The 20,878-nt window shown below is 36.1% G+C and overlaps 1 protein-coding gene across 3 annotated transcripts; it reads left to right on the forward strand.

The window, feature by feature from the left end:
- The first annotated feature begins 5,183 nt into the window (after nucleotides 1-5,183).
- LOC124170614 (zinc finger protein 48) lies at nucleotides 5,184-17,979 on the forward strand. 3 transcript variants are annotated; one of them, XM_046549443.1, is made up of 3 exons: nucleotides 5,184-5,352; nucleotides 8,875-9,227; nucleotides 10,467-17,979. In XM_046549443.1, the coding sequence occupies exons 2-3, from the start codon at nucleotides 8,887-8,889 to the stop codon at nucleotides 11,380-11,382; spliced, it is 1,257 nt and encodes a 418-aa protein (XP_046405399.1). In that variant the 5' UTR covers nucleotides 5,184-5,352; nucleotides 8,875-8,886; the 3' UTR covers nucleotides 11,383-17,979. The 3 variants fall into 3 exon arrangements, with proteins under 3 accessions (XP_046405399.1, XP_046405398.1, XP_046405400.1); XM_046549442.1 differs by lacking the exon at nucleotides 5,184-5,352 and adding an exon at nucleotides 5,532-5,635; XM_046549444.1 differs by lacking the exon at nucleotides 5,184-5,352 and adding an exon at nucleotides 5,533-5,635 and having other exon boundaries at nucleotides 10,533-17,979.
- The last annotated feature ends 2,899 nt before the right edge of the window (nucleotides 17,980-20,878 follow it).

Below are 20,878 nucleotides of genomic sequence, written 5' to 3' on the forward strand. Positions count from 1 at the left end.
ATTCTTATATGATTATCTCCGTGTCGATCGTAAAGATGGATCTTTCAGATCCATTCTCAATTACTCAACCAATCTAAGTCTAGCGCGCAGCCTCCGAGCTCCTAGCGGCTCCCAACCCAATTCGTTTAACATAGGTGTAACGCTTTCTGCACTCCCGTAGCAGTTTTTGACGATTCGCGAATCTTGATATGTTGGAGGGAAAGAGGCCTTCATGAGTACGGACTCCACGGAAACTTCTGCTGTCTATCTTACTATCTCTGAAATAAAATGATCCAAAAAAGGTAGGAAATTGATATTCTGAAATATTCTTCTGAATTTTCCGAGGGAGCGTTGCTTCTGTTTCTTTGACGTATGCATGATCTCTGAGTTGATATTTCAAACCCCAGCTCATCTGCCGCTTGAAGGGAGTTTTCCGACAGCCTGTTGAATTCAAGTTCGGCTTCGCGTCAAACATCAGCAATATTTAAAGAATTTCAATAGTGCGGAGTTGAACTTAATTTGCTATTTTGTATTTGCTACCTTAAGTGTGTAGAAGTTGGTAATATTAATAAAGTTGTATTTATTTATATTGAGAGTATTTTTTATGAGTCCCTGAACATAAAATCACTTAGAAGGAAAATAAAAAAATAATTTATTTATTGATTGGGTCCATTAATGTTTTACAGTTACTGATAAAAATAATTTTTAACTGCAGTTTCTCTCATATAAACATCAATATCAAAATAAATAAAAATATTAAAAATGTTTCCTGATATTTTACCTATTATTTTCTTCTCTACCCGACAGTTTTAATTGCCCAGCTGATTTATTTGGAGGAAACAAATTGTTATACATTATCCTTTTTAAAAAGTTTAATATATGTTTGTTAATTCAGGCTTAAAATTTTCTGCAAAATTAGTACCTTAATTTTTGCTTCTCAATTCCGATACATCGGTATTTCACCCGTATTACTCTCTTTAATCACCATGAGCCGCGAAAGCTTTAATCAAGAAATAACCAACGAGTATGGATAAAAGCTACGTACTTGTGGCAATGTCTATATGCCATGAAAAAAATAATTATACATAGCTAATTCATAACTACCAAAAGTCTTTATCTGGCCCCAAAATGTACTTCGCCATATTTTACATTTTCAATTTTGATTTTTGAAAGGGTTATTCGAAAAGGATATTTTAGAGATTTGTTAAATTCCAGGGCATTTTCAAGGAACAAATTCACTAAATAGATAATCGAACCATAATACATAATTAAATTTTATAAGCTATGAATTTCTCACTTTTCATAAGTAACATTTTTTCTCACAAAAGTTTATCTAGTTTATAAGAGCCAAAACAGCGTCAAAACCCATTTCCGAGCGTGCAATTTCCTAAAATTTTCCGTGAGGGGGGGCGCGAATCCTCCGCTGAGGGGGCCCCATCATGAGCTCCAGCCGAGGGCCCCCAATCACCGCAGACCGCCCCTGAGTGGACACCCTGGCTTTGATGAAAGGCCAAATCTGTCGGTTATTGTAGTACCTCTTCATTAGAGGAGGGTCCGAATGTTGTGTAGGCAAGGGCCTACCAGTTGAAGCCACTCGTGTTTCACATTTATTTATGGAGTATGTCAATTTTATACTACCAATTGTCTTATTTCCAACCTTAGACGAATATGATAAAAATACATTTGCAATCAGAATTGCCATCTTTGAAAGCTATGTGTAGATAACTGTATGATTATTGAGATACGAGCCTTAAAGCTCGTACTTTAAATATATTCTTTCGAAGCCGCGACTCACCTGTTGAAGAGGGTAATGTAACACGTTGATGGGTGCGATCGACAGTAGTGTCGCTAATGAAGGAAGTGGTAGGAACTTCATCAACCGAAGGAGGCCTTCACAAGTATATACTTCTAAGAGTTACAGTGGAGATTAACCATTTATTTTAGCTGTTTTGGTTATTTTAGATAGTCCTCTAAATAAATTAACTGGTTGAGATTATGGTACTCTAATGGGTACTACGCTAAGCACTTGGCTTCTGACAGAAGGGTCCCTAGTTCATATTCCGTGCGAAGCCTACAGACAGCCGCATACAATCCCACCCTCGAGATCGAGGTGGCCTAGGAAAAGGAACTGCGGCTCCTTATTCTGAACATTTGTGTTCAAAAGTGCCTCTGGCTTTGTCTGGGGTGAGATCTATTGTCACCTATACAAACTAACCTTGGAGTTGAAACGCTGGGTGAAAATTAGACGGCGGCCGGTGGCGAAAGGCAAAATCATCATCGAATCATGTGCGTCTGATGACCATGAAGCACATCAAAATGGATAGCTAGTTTATTTTTAAGGAAAATTGCCTTTTTTATGCCTTTTCGAGCCAAGCGTCAGCTATATATGTCGCGAATTTATTTTGCTAAAGAAAGATCGTCAGCTACATTCACTGATTGTGAGTGGAATGACCATCACCGATGCATTTGGAAGGGGTCCCAATAAGGGGAGGATAGACCCTTTCCAGGCCCATTCCGCCCAATCCTCAAACACTACTTCTTAAATTACTTTAGCTTATGCCCGCTACTGCGGCGCAACGAGGGGGGGGGGTTTGGGGGATAAACCCCCCCCCCCCCAGAGCTCAGAGAAATTTTTAAGTTTAATCCATTTAACCTAATTGGGTGGATATTACTAATAGACTAGTGTAAGGATTAATAAAATATCCCTCAGAAAGCCGCAAAACTCACCATCTTGAACCATTTATCCTAAAATTCCGCAATCTACCGCTTATCCTGGTGGGTACTCCATACCCCCACACACCCCTAGTTTCACCTAATCCTCCCCCAGGCTTAATTCCTAGCTGCGCCCCTGGCCCACTATACCCAGTTTTTGAGCAGATTATTTGCAAAAACAAAATACGCATTTAAAGCAACAAAATACGAAACATTTATGTCTTATACATTTTCAGGTGCGTGTGGCATACTAAAAAACGAATTCTGATCTCAAACTCTGTTAAACTTTTCTTCTACTTTCAGCTGCAATGTTTAGGGTTAGATGTTGTGACAGCGCGATCAAACTACGCGTGAAGTCGTCAATATTACCACTGGAAATCGGTACAAATATTTATAACAGTCAATGATTACTGAAAACTATATATGCTATTGCAAATAAAAATTTTGAACTATATATTCCGGAGATTCTTGCATGTATTTATCGCCAAAAATGGTTTTTTGAAAGATAACGTCTTGCAATGAAATGATCGCAAGCACATGCTATGAGAGCGTTAGTTTATGGGATGGAGGGTCGAGATTCATTGCCTCGCACGGTTCATATGAAATTAGCAAGGAAAATTTGACCCAATAAGGTAGATAAGGACGTCCGAGCTATTCGAATAATTCAAAATTACCTTGAGCATGAGTATCCGAAATACGCTAATAGCCGCAACACTAAACAATAACATGAGCAGCGCCACTAAACAGTGGGAAATCGCTCGATTTACCCCGCTATGGAAGAGGATTTACTTTGAAATACAAAATACAAAATCCTCCTTATAGTTAGCCAACACCTGAAAGCATATGCTTAATTTTGGATTTTATAAATGGGAGGTAGCACTTATGGAAATAAAATAAATAGGGAAAAGTTTGCTATTTCCGAAAGGGAAATAATTTGGGCTTTTTTCTACGAAACAATAGAAGTAATGAGTGCTGTTTTTGTCTCTCCGATTAAGCTGTGGGAATATTTTGAAGAAAAGTTCACCGGTGCCTAGGTGTCCATTATATTAGCCTAAGAATACTCTTTTTTTTAATATACAAACTGTTTCTTAAACCATTTCGAGTACTTCCTCCCTACTTCACAAAATTATGTTACCTCACTCACTCTCTCTTATTTTGTCGTATAAAAACGCCCAAATTCCTTACCTTTCGGAAATTGCGAGATTTACCCCTACCTATTTTATTCCTATGAATTCTTTCTCTATTTTATGGAATCCATAATCAAGTATTTACTATCAGTAGTTAGCTTCCTATCAAGAGATAATCAATATAATGAAAATAAATCCTCATCCATAGCGGGGTAATTCGAGTGATAGTTCCTTGTTCAGTAGTTCGGAAAATTAATACTGTTAAAGAAAGGAGAAAGCCGTCGTCCTTAGATACTTTGAAACGTCTCCTCAAGCGCTCATAACGTACTTTATTACAGAGATGTGAGGGTACTCACTAATTTGTGCATCTTAAGCAGTGGCGGATACAGATGGGATGCGCCCCCCCCCCCCCCTAGCGGGCCCGCCCGTATTGCCAAACATCGCAGAACCACAATTATAACTTTAAAACTTAAGCCTCATATAAAAGAAATTTAAGTAAGCCCGATCAAATTAATGAGGTCAAATCCTCCAAATCTGACCACATGCAATCTTGAAATTTCTATTTTCACTGTTTCTCATCGTCAGCGCTGTTCACCTCGTTATCTATTCCCTAAGCTGCATAAATTCTAAGCTATAAAAACTCAGTGAAATTCCTTCTGAATCCGCTTTGATCTATTAAAAAATATATTTTCAGTTAAATCACCTGAATTTTATTCCATTGAAAATTCCATTTTTGCTGATCAAAAAGTTTACTGCTTGAGAAAATGAACGACAGGAATTGAGTTGGCCACCCGAGGGTCCAGAGTCAAAGCCCAGACGTAGCGCAGACTTTTACAAGATGTTCTTAAAGTATCCAGGCTGATGTATAGAGTTCCATGGGACGTCCTCCAGTACCCTCGGCGCAGGCCCGTGCTGGGCCACCGGGACGTGTTCCGGGTCGCCCTCCAACCTGGAAATCTTTGGCGCCCTCCTGTCCCAAAACTGAAAAAATTTACAGACAGAATACCAGCATTAAGCAGTTAAATTTATTTGAATGACTTAAGAGCATAATTGACACCGTCTTAAGTTAATAAAATAATAATTAAAATAAATATAATGCAATGTGGTAAGTTTCAATTCAATCTCATAGAAAAGCCATAAAATTGCATGTAACAGTGTATTTTAGTCTATTTATCACTTTCAAGTCAATATTAACTAAAAATTAAATCACATGAATTTAAAAATTCATTTTATTTGTATATAACGGATCGTAAAGCGGATGAACTAATTTTCGCTTTTCTCTGTACGACTTGGTGTTTCTCTTTTTTAAAGGGTACAGATTTGGCGCGATTTGAGATTTCAGAGCCCTCCTGTGGCGGTTTCCTAGTAGCCTGGCCTGACCTGGCAACCTTGATCTCGATGGCATCCATGGCATCGCGCAGCATCTGAAGTCATAGCATCGTTTGAGGAAAGCATTTAAGACAGCCTTTGTTGGTTGAATTCAGCCTTGCAGCGTAAATGAATTACATTTGGCGCGAGCCTAACCGATTGTCAGGTAAGATTTTGCTTTGTGGCAACGAAAAGTGATCTTATAATTGTAGCGAAGACATTTCCGGCTTTCCTCGGAAAATATTTCATCTCATATGCACTTTTGAACACCATCAAAGCCGCGCCATACTTGCGTTAGTTTGTGTTCACTCTTTAACTGTGTACACGGTTAGTGAAAGGTTTCAGTTGGTGGTGTTTGTTTATTTTCGCTCTACGCGGCTGCTCATTGTGCTCATGTATGAATGAGATACACCGAAGTGAAATATGACCAATGGTTTTTAATATTTTTCGTATGTATGGGGTCCAATGTGTATTATAGAAATAATGTTTTTCGCTATCGCAAGTTTTACTCCTGTGAATTTAATTTATTGTATTGCTTATTGAAGACGTTTAAATTTAAGTGTATGTTCTGTGAATCGATCGCTAGCTTTGTAACTGCCGTGGGCATCAACGCCGGCATACAGCATTTATGAATCTATTTTTAACTTTGTCTTCACTATTTGAAGTGAGTGCAGGTTAGTGGATAGTTTCGTTTTTTTAGACAGTTGTTTGCATCTTTGAATTAAGATGAAATATCATAGCAATGCAGAATTGAACTTCAAGCCTTAGGGGTGTGAAATATCGTACTAGGGTTTCATCTTTACAGAGGTACATATGTGGTTGAAAATCTTCATTGATTCTTTTGAATCATTATTCTCGTTCGTTTGACCTTATATGGATCCAAAGGCTTGTGCATCTTTTATTTGTATTTACTTAATCGTAGGAGAAATATTGCCCCCCCATTATAATGTCGGCGCCGTATCGACGTTAAGTTTTCTGTTTTAATTCCTTCTTATTTCTTGTTTTTATGAACTAGTTTTGTTCCCCAGGCCGTTTCCATTGCGTATTTATCAGAAACCTTAAGTTTCTGTAAAACAGAAATAAAGCTTCATTTCCAAAATAGAACTGTCATTTATAATACCTCCGTGTTAAGTTGTCGTGGGCAGTGGGAAATATTCGAAGAGTTGTTGGCCGGTCATCCGATGGTAATATTTTTGTGATTTGAATCATGGCTTTGGTATGATTATCAAGCGTGTAATTTTTATCTGAAAATATTTTTGCGTCGAGTTGTTGATGTTTCGGTAAATGTAAACATCAACTATATTTATGTTTGTTTCACACCGATTGACAAGATTACCGGGTGAAGATGATGGTGCTGTGGCTCATTTGATATATTTCAATATTACCTCAACATATGACAAGAGTGGAGTCATATTGGCCTTAGTTTTTACGTTCTTAATGGAGAAATACCCTTTCGGAGAACTACGTGAGGCATATATTCGTGGGGCTGGAGGCAGGGTAAGCTACTATATCGGCCGGAGGATAAGTAGTCCTGTTAAATATTCGCACCGCCAGGGATAGCATTCGATCAAGAATCTCACTGATGAAATTAAAATGATTCAGTGTAATATTTAATGTTAATTGAGTATTACAAGTGCCAGCATAAGAAGGTTCTTAATTAATACTCTTGAGGCTATAAATGCGAATGAGAAATGTGATTTAATTTTCATTAGTCTTAGATTTGCTTGGGAAACTAATCTGCGAAAAGTAATTGATTTGTTGTGATTTCCATTTATATATGCATAGGGCGTGAAAATTTGTGGGTGAGCAAATTTTCAGAAGATTTATACTAATCTCATCATATGTTCCCCATTAGTTTTTGTAGTAAATGTATGAACTATATTAGCCAGGTTTTTATGACTGAATCCCCAAAGACTCATCATATTCATATTCAAGCTCAGAAATGACAACTCACCTGACAGACCTCACACACTTTTGAATGTGCTGAAAAGTAGATGATTTATAGAGTTCAGTTTAATTTTCCACTAATCCTCAAGGATATGATAATTTTTCACACATAATTCCAGTGATCATTTGAACTATTGTCTTCAAATTATTGCTGAAGCCATCATCGTATTGCATGTTCATTTGTGTTTGAAATTAGGTTTTATTTTTATTAAAAGGTAGCAGTTCAGTACATACTTTATTGCTGTGCCCTGATTTGCAGTTGAGGTTTCAAATTGTTCAGAATTAACAAATGCAGTGATCAAAATTGTCTTATAAATAATGGTTAAGGGACAGTGATCCCTATCATCGATAATGTCTGTGAGCTTGTGGATTAGAACTAATTTTGTGTTTCAGGCCTTACTTTTGCTCATTGCACTCCTCGATTCCAGACTACATACACAAAATTCAATTGGTAATCAGTTTGATGTCATAATTATATGTAAAAGTTTTGTTGCTGCCTGAGCTAAAAAAAAAGAACTTTAATCACTTGTAATTGCAGACGTATCAGTAAATGTTGATCACAATTATGACACAAATTATCATGTAGTGTAGTGAATGATGGCTTAAGCTATAATTTTCTCTACCAATGAAAATTGTGCCCAAATTGATCCATGGACTTGTTCATGAAAATTACTGTGCAATTATAGAATTTCCTCTACATTTGTATCCATTTCCTATAGTTTTATCCCTGATCTCGTGACTTCCTTTTTTTTCTCTAGCCAGTTTCAGGATGAGGCTGGAGGTCAATGGGCTCCAACCCCTCCCATAATATTAGGAAGATTGAGTCTGTGGGATACCCCTGTGTGTTAATGTCTCCCTATTGACGCTATTCCAATAACATGCACTCTCCACTCACAATGAACTCCTCCTCCCTCCCAAAATACATCTCCTGCCGTGTCCTTGATCAAGTTCTCTCTTTATTTTTGTCGTTTTATGGTTAATTGTGAAGTGAGATTTGTAGTAAGCCCAAGCCATACTGACAGTTTATCTGTGGAAGGTATTATTTTGGAAGGTTTAATCTACATTTGACTACCAGTGAATAATAGCATGCTGAGTAATAAGTTCTCTATGTTATATTTTCCCTGGATTGACAAATTTTTGTTCCTGGTCAGAGTGTGCCAAATTGTTGTTGATTCATTGAATTACGGTCTGTGATTTACAATTATTATATGTTCCGCAGGACTATTTAAAATAATTGGATGAGGTTTTTTGGAGGTATTTAATTTTAATCGGTGAACTTATTTCCAATTTTATCAGTGATTTTATACAAATTAACTAGCTTGTACTTTATTGTCTCAAAAATCATTTTCCTTTAAAACCATGTTAATGAGATCCTGATTTGAAAAAATTCATGAAGGGAGTTATCATAATAATAGAGGGTCTATGTGTCTACCTGTATAATTGATGTATGTACTGTGTAGAGGGTATGATTTATTTTAGAGATGTCAAAAAATGAATTTCTATCCTCTTGTTGTGTTGTGGAAAATCTTGAAAAGATTGTAACTTTTGCATGTTCAGCTCAAACTTGAGGAATTGTAACTTCTAAATCAGTAATTTTCATTGGTCATATTCTTCATTGAATATTCATGTTGAGAATTCTGAAAAGGGATAGACTATTGCAATGAGTGCCATTTAAGGTCTTATGAAGTAGTCGTGTTCACAGTTCTAGTAGAAATGTTACATGGAGTGATTTATTTTTCAGCTGAAGAATATTATGGAAAAACTAACTGAAGCACAGAAGGCAGCATATGAGGCTCAAAATGCCATGTCTGGAATAGTTCACTCTGCACCTTGTAAGCCTCTTATTGATATGGGGGATGTGAAGCAAAAAGAGCATATAGCTTACAAAGTTGATGGAACCAGCCAGACTAAAGACTCAGACCGTCAGAACTGTGGCACAAGCTTAGGAAATGAATATCCTACTCCACTCAAAGTTCCTCAGATTCTTGCCCCATCGGACCAGTACAAAACCAATCCAGAATCAACATTTGTTATACCTGATGATGGAATGGGGTTTGATGATGGCATAAGAGTCCTTCGAGCCCTTGGCACTTGGTATGTTTACTTCTAATTTTTTCAAGAATTTTATTTAGCTTATGATGGTATTTCATGAATTTTTCTAGCTAAAGATAAAGTATTTGTAAGGTCATTAAAACCCGGGTCCATTCTTAAAAATGCCTAAATTATTAAATAGAAATGCCCATTCTTAAATGAAAGTATGGTGCAGAGTTAAGTATAAATTTATGAAAAATGAAATGATACTTATGAATTTTTTCTGTTGCTTAACTTAATTTGTCAAAAGGCTAGTATTGCTTAACTGGTCATTTCGTTTGTATGAGTAAATGTGAAGAACTAGTTCCGGAAATGTTGCTATTTTCCTGTTGTTATTGTGTGGAAAAGTGATCATAGCAAAGAATTGCATAATAGTTGTTGACAGTAAAAAAATTATGTTATGCATGACTCATGTGACACATTGAAATTGCCTAGAAAATTACAATTAATATGCTAATTGTATCTTTCAATTATCTTTTGAGCAGTTTTAATTTCATTTTATGAAGTATGCTATTTGCTGTTTCTGAATTTCTGCCGTCGCTGCTATTGTTTGGCATCTATATCCATTGTCTCTATGGAATATATATGTATTCAAAATATTTAAAGGTTCATTGTTTTGTGGTATTGAATTCTTCATTTAATACTTCGTTTTAAGATTTCGAGGTTGAAGTATCTATTTTGTGCCTTGATTGGAGCAGGAGGCCATACACATGCTATAGTCGTACTATAAAAAAATGAGGAATGTACTATAGAGCCTATATGGCCATGAATTTGCTTCAACCTGTAGAGATAATCAAGGCACACTATTTTTCATCTAATATGTTTAAATATAATCTATACCTGGAGTAGGACATTTTGGCTGGATAAAATTCTAATAATTAATCAATGATGATAGTAAGTAGTCTTACTTGAAGCTTAAAGTAATTGGAAATTGTTTTTTTAATGGAAATTTCTCAGCATTCATAGCTACAGTTGAATATTGTAAAGGCAAGATTACTGAGAAGTTAAGATGTGCTGCTAATTGTATTTTCTAATGAGCTAAATCTAGCTTATTAGTTGGAATGTTAATTGAACTTCTCTTAATTATTGAAAAAATTGAAATATGATGCTGATTTTAGAAAATAGTATTTGTGTAACAATAGTTAAATAGATTGAAACTAAACACAAATTGTAATTGTGATAGTGGGGTGTTCCTTCATCCAAACTTCTCCCTCTGCTCTGGCCTCTGCCACTTTCTTGTAGTCACTCATTAGAGAATGCCCTGCTTGAGCAGTCACTTGAGATGAGGAGATCCAATGGCTTTCACAGGTCGCCTGATTTTGCGGGAGACCCTCGGCGACCCAGTCCATTTGGCTATGCAGAGCCGCCCACAAGGGTGGATGCTAGCATGCAGGCATCTCCCCCTGGCAAGTCCCCAATGGGGAAGACAGTTCGGCAGAAGAATGGCGGTGATGGGAGAACTAGTGACCCATCACACAAGAGTTTCCTCTGCGGCGTGTGCGGGAAATCATTGGCACGCAAGGACAAGCTGGTGATCCACATGCGCATACACACTGGCGAGAAACCGTATTCGTGTGAGGTTTGTGGAAAAGCCTTTGCGCGCAGGGACAAGCTGGTAATCCACATGAACAAATTGAGGCACCGGACTATGGTGACTACAGAGTCGGGGTCAGGAGAGGGCCCAAGTAGGCCTGCAGCAAGGCGTAACCAAGCTCAACAACAACAGCAGCAGCAGCAGCCGACAACGCCAGCTACGCGTATCAGCTGGAGCTGTGAGCTATGTGGACAGCTGTTTGAGGATCGGGAAGAGTGGATGAGCCACGCTCGGGGTCACTTGGAAGAGAGAGCGGTGGGGCCTCTTCCCGGGATCAGCCCTGCACCATCTCGCGAGGATGGAACGCGTGAGGCTAGTGTAGTTCAGCATGCTCCTCCCGTGCCGCCGGCAGCATCTCATGTGAGGTCTGGGGAGCGTCACCTCTGTTTGGTGTGCAGTCGAGATTTTGAGAATGGGGCAGATTTCTTGTTTCACGTCCGTGGTCACTTTGGTGGGAAGCCTCCTGATGAGGAAGGAAGGCAGCTGAGTGGAGGCACTCCTGCTGACCTCATTGCTGCCGCCACCGGTGCGGGCACAATGGACAGCAATGGCCTCTGTGCTTGAAGGGTGGATTTTGGAACAGCAAAAGAATCTCTGTTTCGGCCAAATCATGTTTTTCATCCATGTTCATAGTGATCCATTTGTTGATTGAAAGCATAATTTTTGATCAGCCTTAACTTTGCATCACAAAATTCATAGATCATGGCTCCCATGGTGACTTTTCTGTGAGAGCTGTGTAATTACTTTTTTATATTAGGACATGTACGGTATTTCTACTGCTTTTAAATGCAGTTTAATATTTTCATAGGCAGATTATCTTGTACCTAAAGTTAGCACCTATGATGTCAAGTTGACTGAGAATTTGAGTTTGGTTGGAAACCAATCTGTGTTTGGGGATGAATTGCTTTTGAGGAAGTTGACTTCATTTCATAGGTGTAGAAGTTACTGCTCTCATTACTGTAATCTTATGCTAGTCTATTCTTGGAGTATCATGTGTTTTTTGTGGATGAGGATTTCCTTGTCAGTTGAATGAAATAATGTTATTACAAATTGTAATTTTGTGAGAAAACCATTCAATCTGCTAGGTATCAATTCTAAAGCATTTTAAAGTGTGGTTACTTCATATTGATGTGCCTATAATGGAAGGGCAAAGGAGAGTGTGTTCAGTGAGCATGGAATTCTTCATGTATTCAGGAGTATTCTCTGAAAAGAGGGAGTTATTCTCATGTACCTGACTCTTACTGCCCATATGTTGAGAAGATGGAATTTCTATTTTATTTCATTATACACAGTAAGTTATGGCAGCCTTAACATTGCCTACCATTTGTAGACCTAGTGGTTGCTAGCCACTCCCTTGTTGTAATCCATTGCAAAGATGAAGAAAATGTAAATGGCTAGATTTTCTGCAATTTAGATAACAAATTTTTGAATAAGATTATTTTCTCAAGAAGCTTTCAGATATTTTCATGCTGCAGAGGTGATATATTTTAGAGCTTAAACCTTTCTTGACAAAACCTGAGTGTGTGCGTGTGTGTTTATAATTAATTTGATATTGTTGTCTTTATGTAGACTTCTTCATATTCCAGTATTTTGTATTATGATTTGTGAATTTAAAATAGCTGTATTTATATTCCCAAGAAGCCGGTGAGTATCAGATCTCAATTTATTAATTGCCATATTCATGATACTGTTAAGTGTAAGACATTGAACTGAGGTATCACTGGTGTTGTGTTAGCTAATTTGGAGTGATAATGATTCATTGCAGAAATAATGTAGAAAATGCTGTGTGTTTATACCCAACCATTGTCATTGGATTTGAATTGTCTGAGATCATTGATTTGTAATTGTAAAGTTGTGATTGTGTGTAAGCAGATTAGTATGAAGACATGCTGTGATTAGAATGTACAATCCCACTGCATTTGACATGTTTTGCTTGTCTCTTAATTTTTCCAATGTTTCTACGATAAAAACAACAAATGGTAATTTCCACACTTAAATACAAAACTCAACTACCGACCATGGTTTCGAAGAATGTCAAAACCACCATGTCAAGCCTGAAACGATTTTATACATTTTCCAATGTTGTTAGATACTTGGGGTCTAAATGGATAGCATTTTAAATTGATAGCATGTAGCGATATTTAAGTTGATAATTATTTCCATTTTGAAAAAAAGTGAGGAACAGACCAGTTTTTGGTACATATTGTGTTAGTTCCATTTTCATCATAGGCTAATTTTAGTTTTCAATCACTTTCAATATTTCATTCGTTTTGCACTGTTAATTATTACTTCATACTTTTTTGTGACAGTACCATTCAATAAGTTGCTCCAAAGCAAGTATATCCATATCTGAAGAAAGTATAAATTTAATGCAATTGTAAACATAAGTAGCCTGGTAATAGTAATGTGTTAAACATATGGTGGAAATATTTGTGGTAAATTTTCACAGATTTTATTTTTGTCTTCCTTGATTTGTTTTTTCAATATTTACATGTAATTGAACTTAAAATTTGGATTATCTTTTTAATGAAAAGAGGATAAGGATAGTATTGATGCACCCTTAAATCCTTAGTTAGAGTACGGTTTGAATTTTAGGAACCTTTTTAATTGAGGCTGGTAGGATATGAATGCTGTTTGAGATGTAGTCATATTTATAATGGCTGGCTGAATCATAGCTTTTTGCTGGAGCCTGGTTTTACAAATATTTAATTTTGCTTAGGACTGCTGCTTTTCTTTGAACTTATAGAATTACTAGCGAATGTATTAGGGACCTGTGTCAGATTTAGCCTGATGGTATTAATCATATCACCTCCCCTGGAAATATTATGTGGAAATTAATAACCTTTTTTTCATGTTTGACATATTTTCATGCTAAAATCACTTGTGGAATATCTCAGTCAAGTATTCCCTAATCCATGTCGAAGTTTCTCGGCAAAGCTGTAGTTATTCGTGGGCATATGAAAATTTTAAGCTTCATTGAGGAGGGTCTGACTGAAGTAACTTCGCATTGTACCTAGCTAGTTGTTAGTGCCATCCATTAATAGGCACACTCGTGAGAGGTTTAGATTCGACCATTATCCTGGGGATAATGTCACACTTGGTATGATGGAATGGAAAACATCTAGGTGAATGTTAGTGCGTTCGAATGAAGACAATATACCTATATTCAACTTTTATTTTTGTCATCATACCATTATGTTAGGACTGTCACTCTGTTCCATTAATTGGTTGCTCTATTCTCAAATTGGAAATCAACACGGTAGAGTGACTGTGTTATGTTTTCTAATTATGTCATTAAAATAGGACTGGAGGATAGATTTACTAATAAATAAATAAAAACCATTGGAATGTGTGGTGTATCCCTGGATACAATGCAAATCATGTTGAAGTGAGGTGGAATTGTGCACTTGTGAACCAGTTGTAGTGGCAGCATGAGTAAGAGTGACGTGTTTGTGCTTAGGCTTTAAGATATTTCCCTCCCTCTATTGATCCTATGTGTAAGTTCAGGGTCATTATTTTTGGGGATACTGAATGTTTTTATTGCAGAGTATTTTGTATGCTTTTTGCATTTTTCAGTTTACAGCGTTTGTATTTTAACCTTAAAATTGTTCATTTGCTTTCAATAGTAACTGCACTGAGTATTATGACTTGTATGAAGGTAATTTCAATGTATTTTTAATTCCTTATATTTTTCCAATGCCTACATGTTGAAATTAACTGAGATTATTTTGCTAACATTTTGGCTCCAATGCCTATCGTACAAAAATGATACTGACAGCCTGCATTTTATTTTTTTCCTAAAAAGTGCGCTGCTTAAGGCATAACCACGATCTAATGGTAAATGGTCATTAAGGTTATCTAATACAAGTAATCTAGTTTAAAGTGATTTTTATTTGAGTCTAAGACTAATCGCTTAGTGCCACAGTTGTCAGGTTGTGGGTGTAAGGCTTATTGCTCTAGTGCTTTTAAAGTAACTGAACATTTTTAGAAGTCTGGGGTGAGTCCATAACCTTTGCAGATTATGGAAGTCAATAAATGGCCATTTCATTTTGCGAAAAATGTTAAGGTAATGTATATATAATTTCAACTGCAATTCATTTATTTGTGTGGTGATTACATACTCATACTTAGGAGGCAGAAATGGTGTTGGAACTGAGTAATCTCTTTTCTATACCCATCCTTTCGGCATCTTGTGTAAAACATGAGCTCTTCTTTTTATCTTCTTTACATCATGAAGAGTTGATTCAGCAAGTTTTCCATTAGTGACTGGGGTTGATACACTGATTGAAAAACTCTTGCCAAGTCTCCAACACATTTAGGTTCACAAACTGAATCATACAGTGATACTCTTTCATGTTATTTTGAAAGGATGAGTCAGATAAAACAATCCATCTTGAGAACTTGATGGAGTTAACTGCTTTTGATAGATCTGTCTGTGTGTTCTTCAAATGGTGATCTTCATCACATATCACTGGATCAGGGCCTGAGTCGACTATTGTGGAATGGAATGCTTGAGGAAACCGCTCAGTTTATGTCTACCTGATAGGTTTCTGTATGAATTATGACCAATTATATCACCCCTCCAGTCCTTTCCATGTTTTTCTAGTCTTTCAGTTTGAGCATCCTGTCAAAATTTGTACTTCAGCAATTCAAACACTTCAACATCTTCTCCACTCCCCAGATCCTTGAACTAATGTTCATGGTAACTTACCCAATTCAACACTGAGTTTGATGGGCAAATGACTCAGACTCTATGGAACTTGGTTTTAGGATTGGTCAGCAAAGTGTGCACCAAAGCTATTTCCAGAAGGGTTTTTCCTGTGCCAATACAATGAGCTAAAATTCTACGAGAACTATTTTATTTTCCCATCTGTTTCAATGATTTGAAACATGCTTCTTGCATAACTTGAATACTTTATCACCAATCTTTCCACACCTCTGAAGCATATCAAATATCAAAATTAGCTTCCTGCTATGGTGTATTGTAAGGAACTCCTTGACACCACAAAAGTTTCCCACCATTCTTTCTGGCCTTAATGGGTTCATCACCGTCTTCATCTTTGAATTATTTATCCTTATTCTCTTCTCTTCTGATGCAAAAAATGTCACTGAATCTAATTTGAATTCTCTTTTCGTTACTTTGTCTCCTCCCGTGTTATCCTATTCTTGTCATTAGTTTTATGCTAATCAGAATTATGATTTTACTGCATATACATTAATTGCATAATTCAAATGTTCTTGAAATCAGGTTCTTTGAATCTCTTAAAATGTACAAATAACTTCATATAATCATGTTCTCTACATATTCTTATTTCTTAGAATTTGATAAACCTCAATATTTAATGGATTTTTTACTTGTAAGAGTGGTTGCTGAATGGCAGTAATGTGGAGGTATTGCTTCTTGAATTCCTAAGGCTATAGGAAAATGGATGTACGCATAGGCAGTAGGTGGTATTTGCTTGGTAATTCCACTTTAGTCCAAAACAATGTTGGATGTTGCTGATAATTGAAGAGATTTTTATTTTACATGGAATGAGTACATATTTTGTCTGCAAGTGTGCTTTAAGATGAAGTAGTTTAATGTAGATAATGAAAAAGTTGGCTACGTGAGCACTGTAGTGTATTATTTGAAATTGGAATTACTCATTTGTGGGGTGAAGTTTTCTATCCAAAGTGCGAGTATTTTGTATTCAGATTACCCTAAGGGTTAAAGCGAATATGTGCACTATCAAGTAAGGTGTGTGGTTGTGTTAAAAATGATATCAGCGTGGATATCTCATGATAGAATATTTGTATATCATTCATTGGTCAATATATATTGCATACTAATATGAAAGAACTTGCTTAAAATAACTTCTGTAAGGAAATATTCATCAAGGATGATCACTTAAATTAGTACATATTGGCAGAATGGCTTTGAAGTGAATTTTCTGCTTTTGAAATATGTAGTGATGTTCTAAGTGTGTAGGCTGCTGATGAGAAATACTGAAATTGATAAAAAATATTTAATTTTTTATTGTTAGTGAAGTAGATTTTGATGACATCACATTTTTTTGAACCCCTTGTTTTGTAAGTCAAAGAATTGTCCTATAAGACTTTTTGAATGATTTTCATGATCATTTTTAGAATACGTCTTAGTGGTATTTGTTTCAATAGCATGGGAACTTATTTCCAGTGTCATTGTCATTGCTCTTTTTTTAAGCAAGATAGTAATTCTTGAGTTTGAAGTTTTTGTCTGAATTGATGTATAGTAGATACTTATTCTCATTAATTTTATATTAATTGTAGATATTTTAATGAAATTTTAGTCCTCTAAGTTCTCTGCATTATTTAGTGCCAATGAATATCTTGGAGTGATAGATATTCTGCTTTCTTCTACTGGTTTCAAAAATGCCAGGGACAATTACTACCCTCTGTTTGAAACTAGGTATGTTTTATTCTTAATATATATCATGAAATTTTGTTTGGTGTCTCCATGAATAAATTTACGGGCAAGATGATTTTTCTTTTGTAAATGAGAGACTTGGTTTAAATGGCAGATATTCTATAGAAACCATTGACCATTTTGTTGAGAAAGCTTGCATGCTTCTTTTCCGTGACATAATTCTGTTAACTTGATTGTTCATGTTTTATCCCAGTGCTGTTGGTGTAGTTTGTCAGTAGGATCAATTTTTTTGTAACTGATATATCCATCCCTTTGCATTTCTCATTTCACGATTATTTTCATTATTAATTTTGTTTTCAGCTCATAAATTAAATGAAGTTCCTGAAAAATATTTTTTCACCATTTGGTGATTACTTAGTGATAAGTTTCATTTGTAAATTTTGTTAATTTATTCAAAAACTATTTTTATTGTAGTCACTTGGACAAATTAACATTTTGAACAAATGTAATTCACGGAAAAAATGACTGTTTTCCTTAAAAAAATTTCCTATATTGGTAATTGTCTGCCTATAAAGGCTGAAAGATACATATTTTGTTTGCTTGCCTTTGGAATGTAAAGTTCTCATTCCAACATGTATTTTGAGAGTTTTAGTATCCCATATTGATGTTTGTTAAATAAGCATAGATGAAGTTGAAAAATGACGTGTGACTAGAATTGCATCAATTGGGCAACATTGCAACTTAAGCTGTCAAATAAAAAATAGCTGTCTTCGTAAGTTGTCTTCCAGTATGTTATCTTATTTATCCTTTTATTTCCATACATGCCAATGAATTTTATATACATCCATTCCTTTGGAAATTCATGGCATACCAGGGCAAATGACAAAATATCATATTTCCACTAGAATTCAAATGGTCATTTATCACAATTATTGAATGAAGTTATATCTTTGACATTTGATCATCCCATTCCTAGCATGCTATATAACTGGTGCTCCATAGCTGTTAAAATCATTGTTAATGTCAAATTTGTTTTACAATTGACATACGTGTGCACTTCATTAAGTTTTCACCATAATATTTTTCTTTAGCAAAAGGCATGTTAAATTTAACAATTTTACACAGATTTGCACTGGATGATGCCTTATGTAACGCTTTCAAATCAGTGGCGACAATTACAGGTAATCTGAGACACCGAGTATCCAAAACGGTTGCTGTGAAACATTTACTAGGTCTATAATCTAAGTACTCCACTTCGTTTCCTAGAAATTAGGGGAAGATGATGCTGTACCTAAATTTCCTTGCAGCGCTCTACTTTAAATGATTGAGGAGGCTTGCTGGATTTAGACTTCCCTTCATTTAGATCACCCTTAGAAGCGAAAATAAATTTAGTTCAAAACAAAAGTTATGAACAAATTTTCCTTTTTAAGAAAAATGATATTAGTACAAGACATTGAACAAAAATAAAAACTATTGTTTTATCAAGCAATTTAAAAAATAATAAATTGCTGTAATAATTTCCTTAAAATTTTGGTTTCATTAACATTTTCTATGCAAAAAAAGTTACAAGATACGACCGACCACCGCTAGTTTTGTCCGCCCCCCCAGTTTTGATTCTGGGTATGCCCATGAATCCCATCCAAACAAGGTACTACCTACAAAAATGACACCTTTATCATAAGTCGCGACATGAAGTAATTTCTCCTTGGCCTTTGTTCCTCACACCACTGTCCCCTCTGCGAGAGATGAATTTTATTAGTCAGATATCCCACCTATCTACAATCACCAAGGGAATTAAAAATATTTAAGGCAACAAGTCAAATGGGTGTGAAAAAAATGTGATGTTCTACCCAGGAAAACAAAAATTGTTTCTGCTGAGGAGATGACAGCATCAGAATACTTCGTATTGTACCGAATACTCAATTCTGTGAAGGATTCCAACTCATGCGGGAGCAGTTAAGACAGAAGACTCATGAGCACCCCATCATAAAATGCCCCATAGCTACAACCTCAGCCCTATTTGTACCGTGGGCCAATATATGTATAAGCTTTTGCTTCTCAGCGGAAAAGCTCCGTAAGCTGATATGTATATTTGAATTGTTCAATTGCCGATCAAAACCTCATCTTCAATGAAGATGCTGAATGCAGCAAAGTGTAAACATTGGGCTGCAGGATTTATTTTTTGTTAAATTATTAATGCTCAGTGGGCTGACAGGTTGTCGGCTTGGGCAGCAAATATACATTATTGGGGGTGGGGTTGATGAATGCAATTGTAAAATACTTGCAGTTCAAGTTGTTTATTTTGAAATACTTAACACATGAATTATAAAAGTGAAAAGTCAAGAAAAGTGATGCTATATAAAGTTAAACTCTAAAGAAGTCTCATTAGCAAAATAATAGGGTGGTTTCTTATTATTTTTTTATTGCCTAAATTGAAAGATTATTACTCCTGGAGTACGTATTTCACGCTATTAGATTTTTAAATGGCGATATCTATTTTTTGCGATTATATGAAAAGTGAAAATTTTCAAGTGTGCGAAAACGCGACTGCTAAGTATGAATGATGGGAAAACGCCATGTGTCGTCGTTCTGGTTCCTGCAGTCGGCGTGTGAGGTGACCTTGGGGCGAGGCTTTGAGTGCTGATACGATGCAGGCTGCTAGCAGGTAGCGCTTGGCTTAAATAAGGATTATAAATACCTTATCAAAAGAAGGAAACTTTCTCACCATAGGCAGTTTTAATAGATGATTATTAAGAAGAGATGTTTCCCTGAGCTCTGAGCCTCATGCATGCTTTGGTAATCTCAGACGATGCAAAACTCCTATCTACTCATGTAGAAACTAGGTCCCTGTGACGTCACGTGGAGTGGCATCGCATGGGCACCAATATCTGGCCTTCTTCAAATGCGTTTAAAATTGACCATTGCCATTCGTCTGAACTGGGATTTCTAAAACCAAATAATTTGTATATTATGAATACACTAATGGTGGGTAACGAATCGCAATCAATGCCTTTCGTTTCCTTTGATGAAGGAAACCACCCAATTAAATTCCAAGATGCCGTGGTCAGACAAAAATTTTCCAAGGTCAGGCAAAAGTTCTCCCGAAAGTCCAATTCTCCCAAAAGATGCTATCCAAGCTGGCCCTCTCTCTCTCCAGCCCTGCCTCCTTAATTCCTCAAAAATATTATAAAAGATAGTAATCATTAAATTAACTCTAGTTCTGTTAAGTTTTTGTTTCACCAACTCAGCAAGCAATATTTCAATAATTGAAAAAATACCTGAAAGCCCCGGTTGTCTAAGGTGACATTTTTGTCGACAGATATTCCATACCACCAAAGTGCTGCATTAAGTAGTGAAACCCCCAAAACAACATTTCCTTTTGTGTCTCAAGTGAATAATTATGCTGCAAATAAACTTTAGAATAAAAAAATCAACATAATTTATGTAGTTGATGATTGATATTGTGTGAGTGAAGTAAAAAACACAATGCTGATGTACCAAAAATTATTGTATTTATCTAAATATAGTCCCCCTTTTTTTTCCAAAAATGCCCGTGGTAAAAATAAGGGGGGGGACTTTATTCAAGCATTTTTTTTTTTTTTAATTTTCCCGAAACTTGAGGCCTTGAAATTAGGGGGGGGGGGGGACTATATTCGGAGGAATATGGTAATACCA

The sequence above is a fragment of the Ischnura elegans genome, chromosome X, assembly GCF_921293095.1.
Source record: "Ischnura elegans chromosome X, ioIscEleg1.1, whole genome shotgun sequence".
Lineage (NCBI taxonomy): Eukaryota > Metazoa > Arthropoda > Insecta > Odonata > Coenagrionidae > Ischnura > Ischnura elegans.

What these genes read in the sequence shown, in the direction of transcription:
- LOC124170614 (XM_046549442.1), top strand. Translation starts at nt 5,588, where the DNA reads ATGAGATACACCGAAGTGAAATATGACCAATGGTTTTTAATATTTTTC. An exon ending in AATGGTTTTTAATATTTTTC is followed by an intron (nt 5,636 to 8,874) that starts GTATGTATGGGG and finishes TTTATTTTTCAG; the next exon opens with CTGAAGAATATTATGGAAAA. An exon ending in CTTCGAGCCCTTGGCACTTG is followed by an intron (nt 9,228 to 10,466) that starts GTATGTTTACTT and finishes ACTTTCTTGTAG; the next exon opens with TCACTCATTAGAGAATGCCC.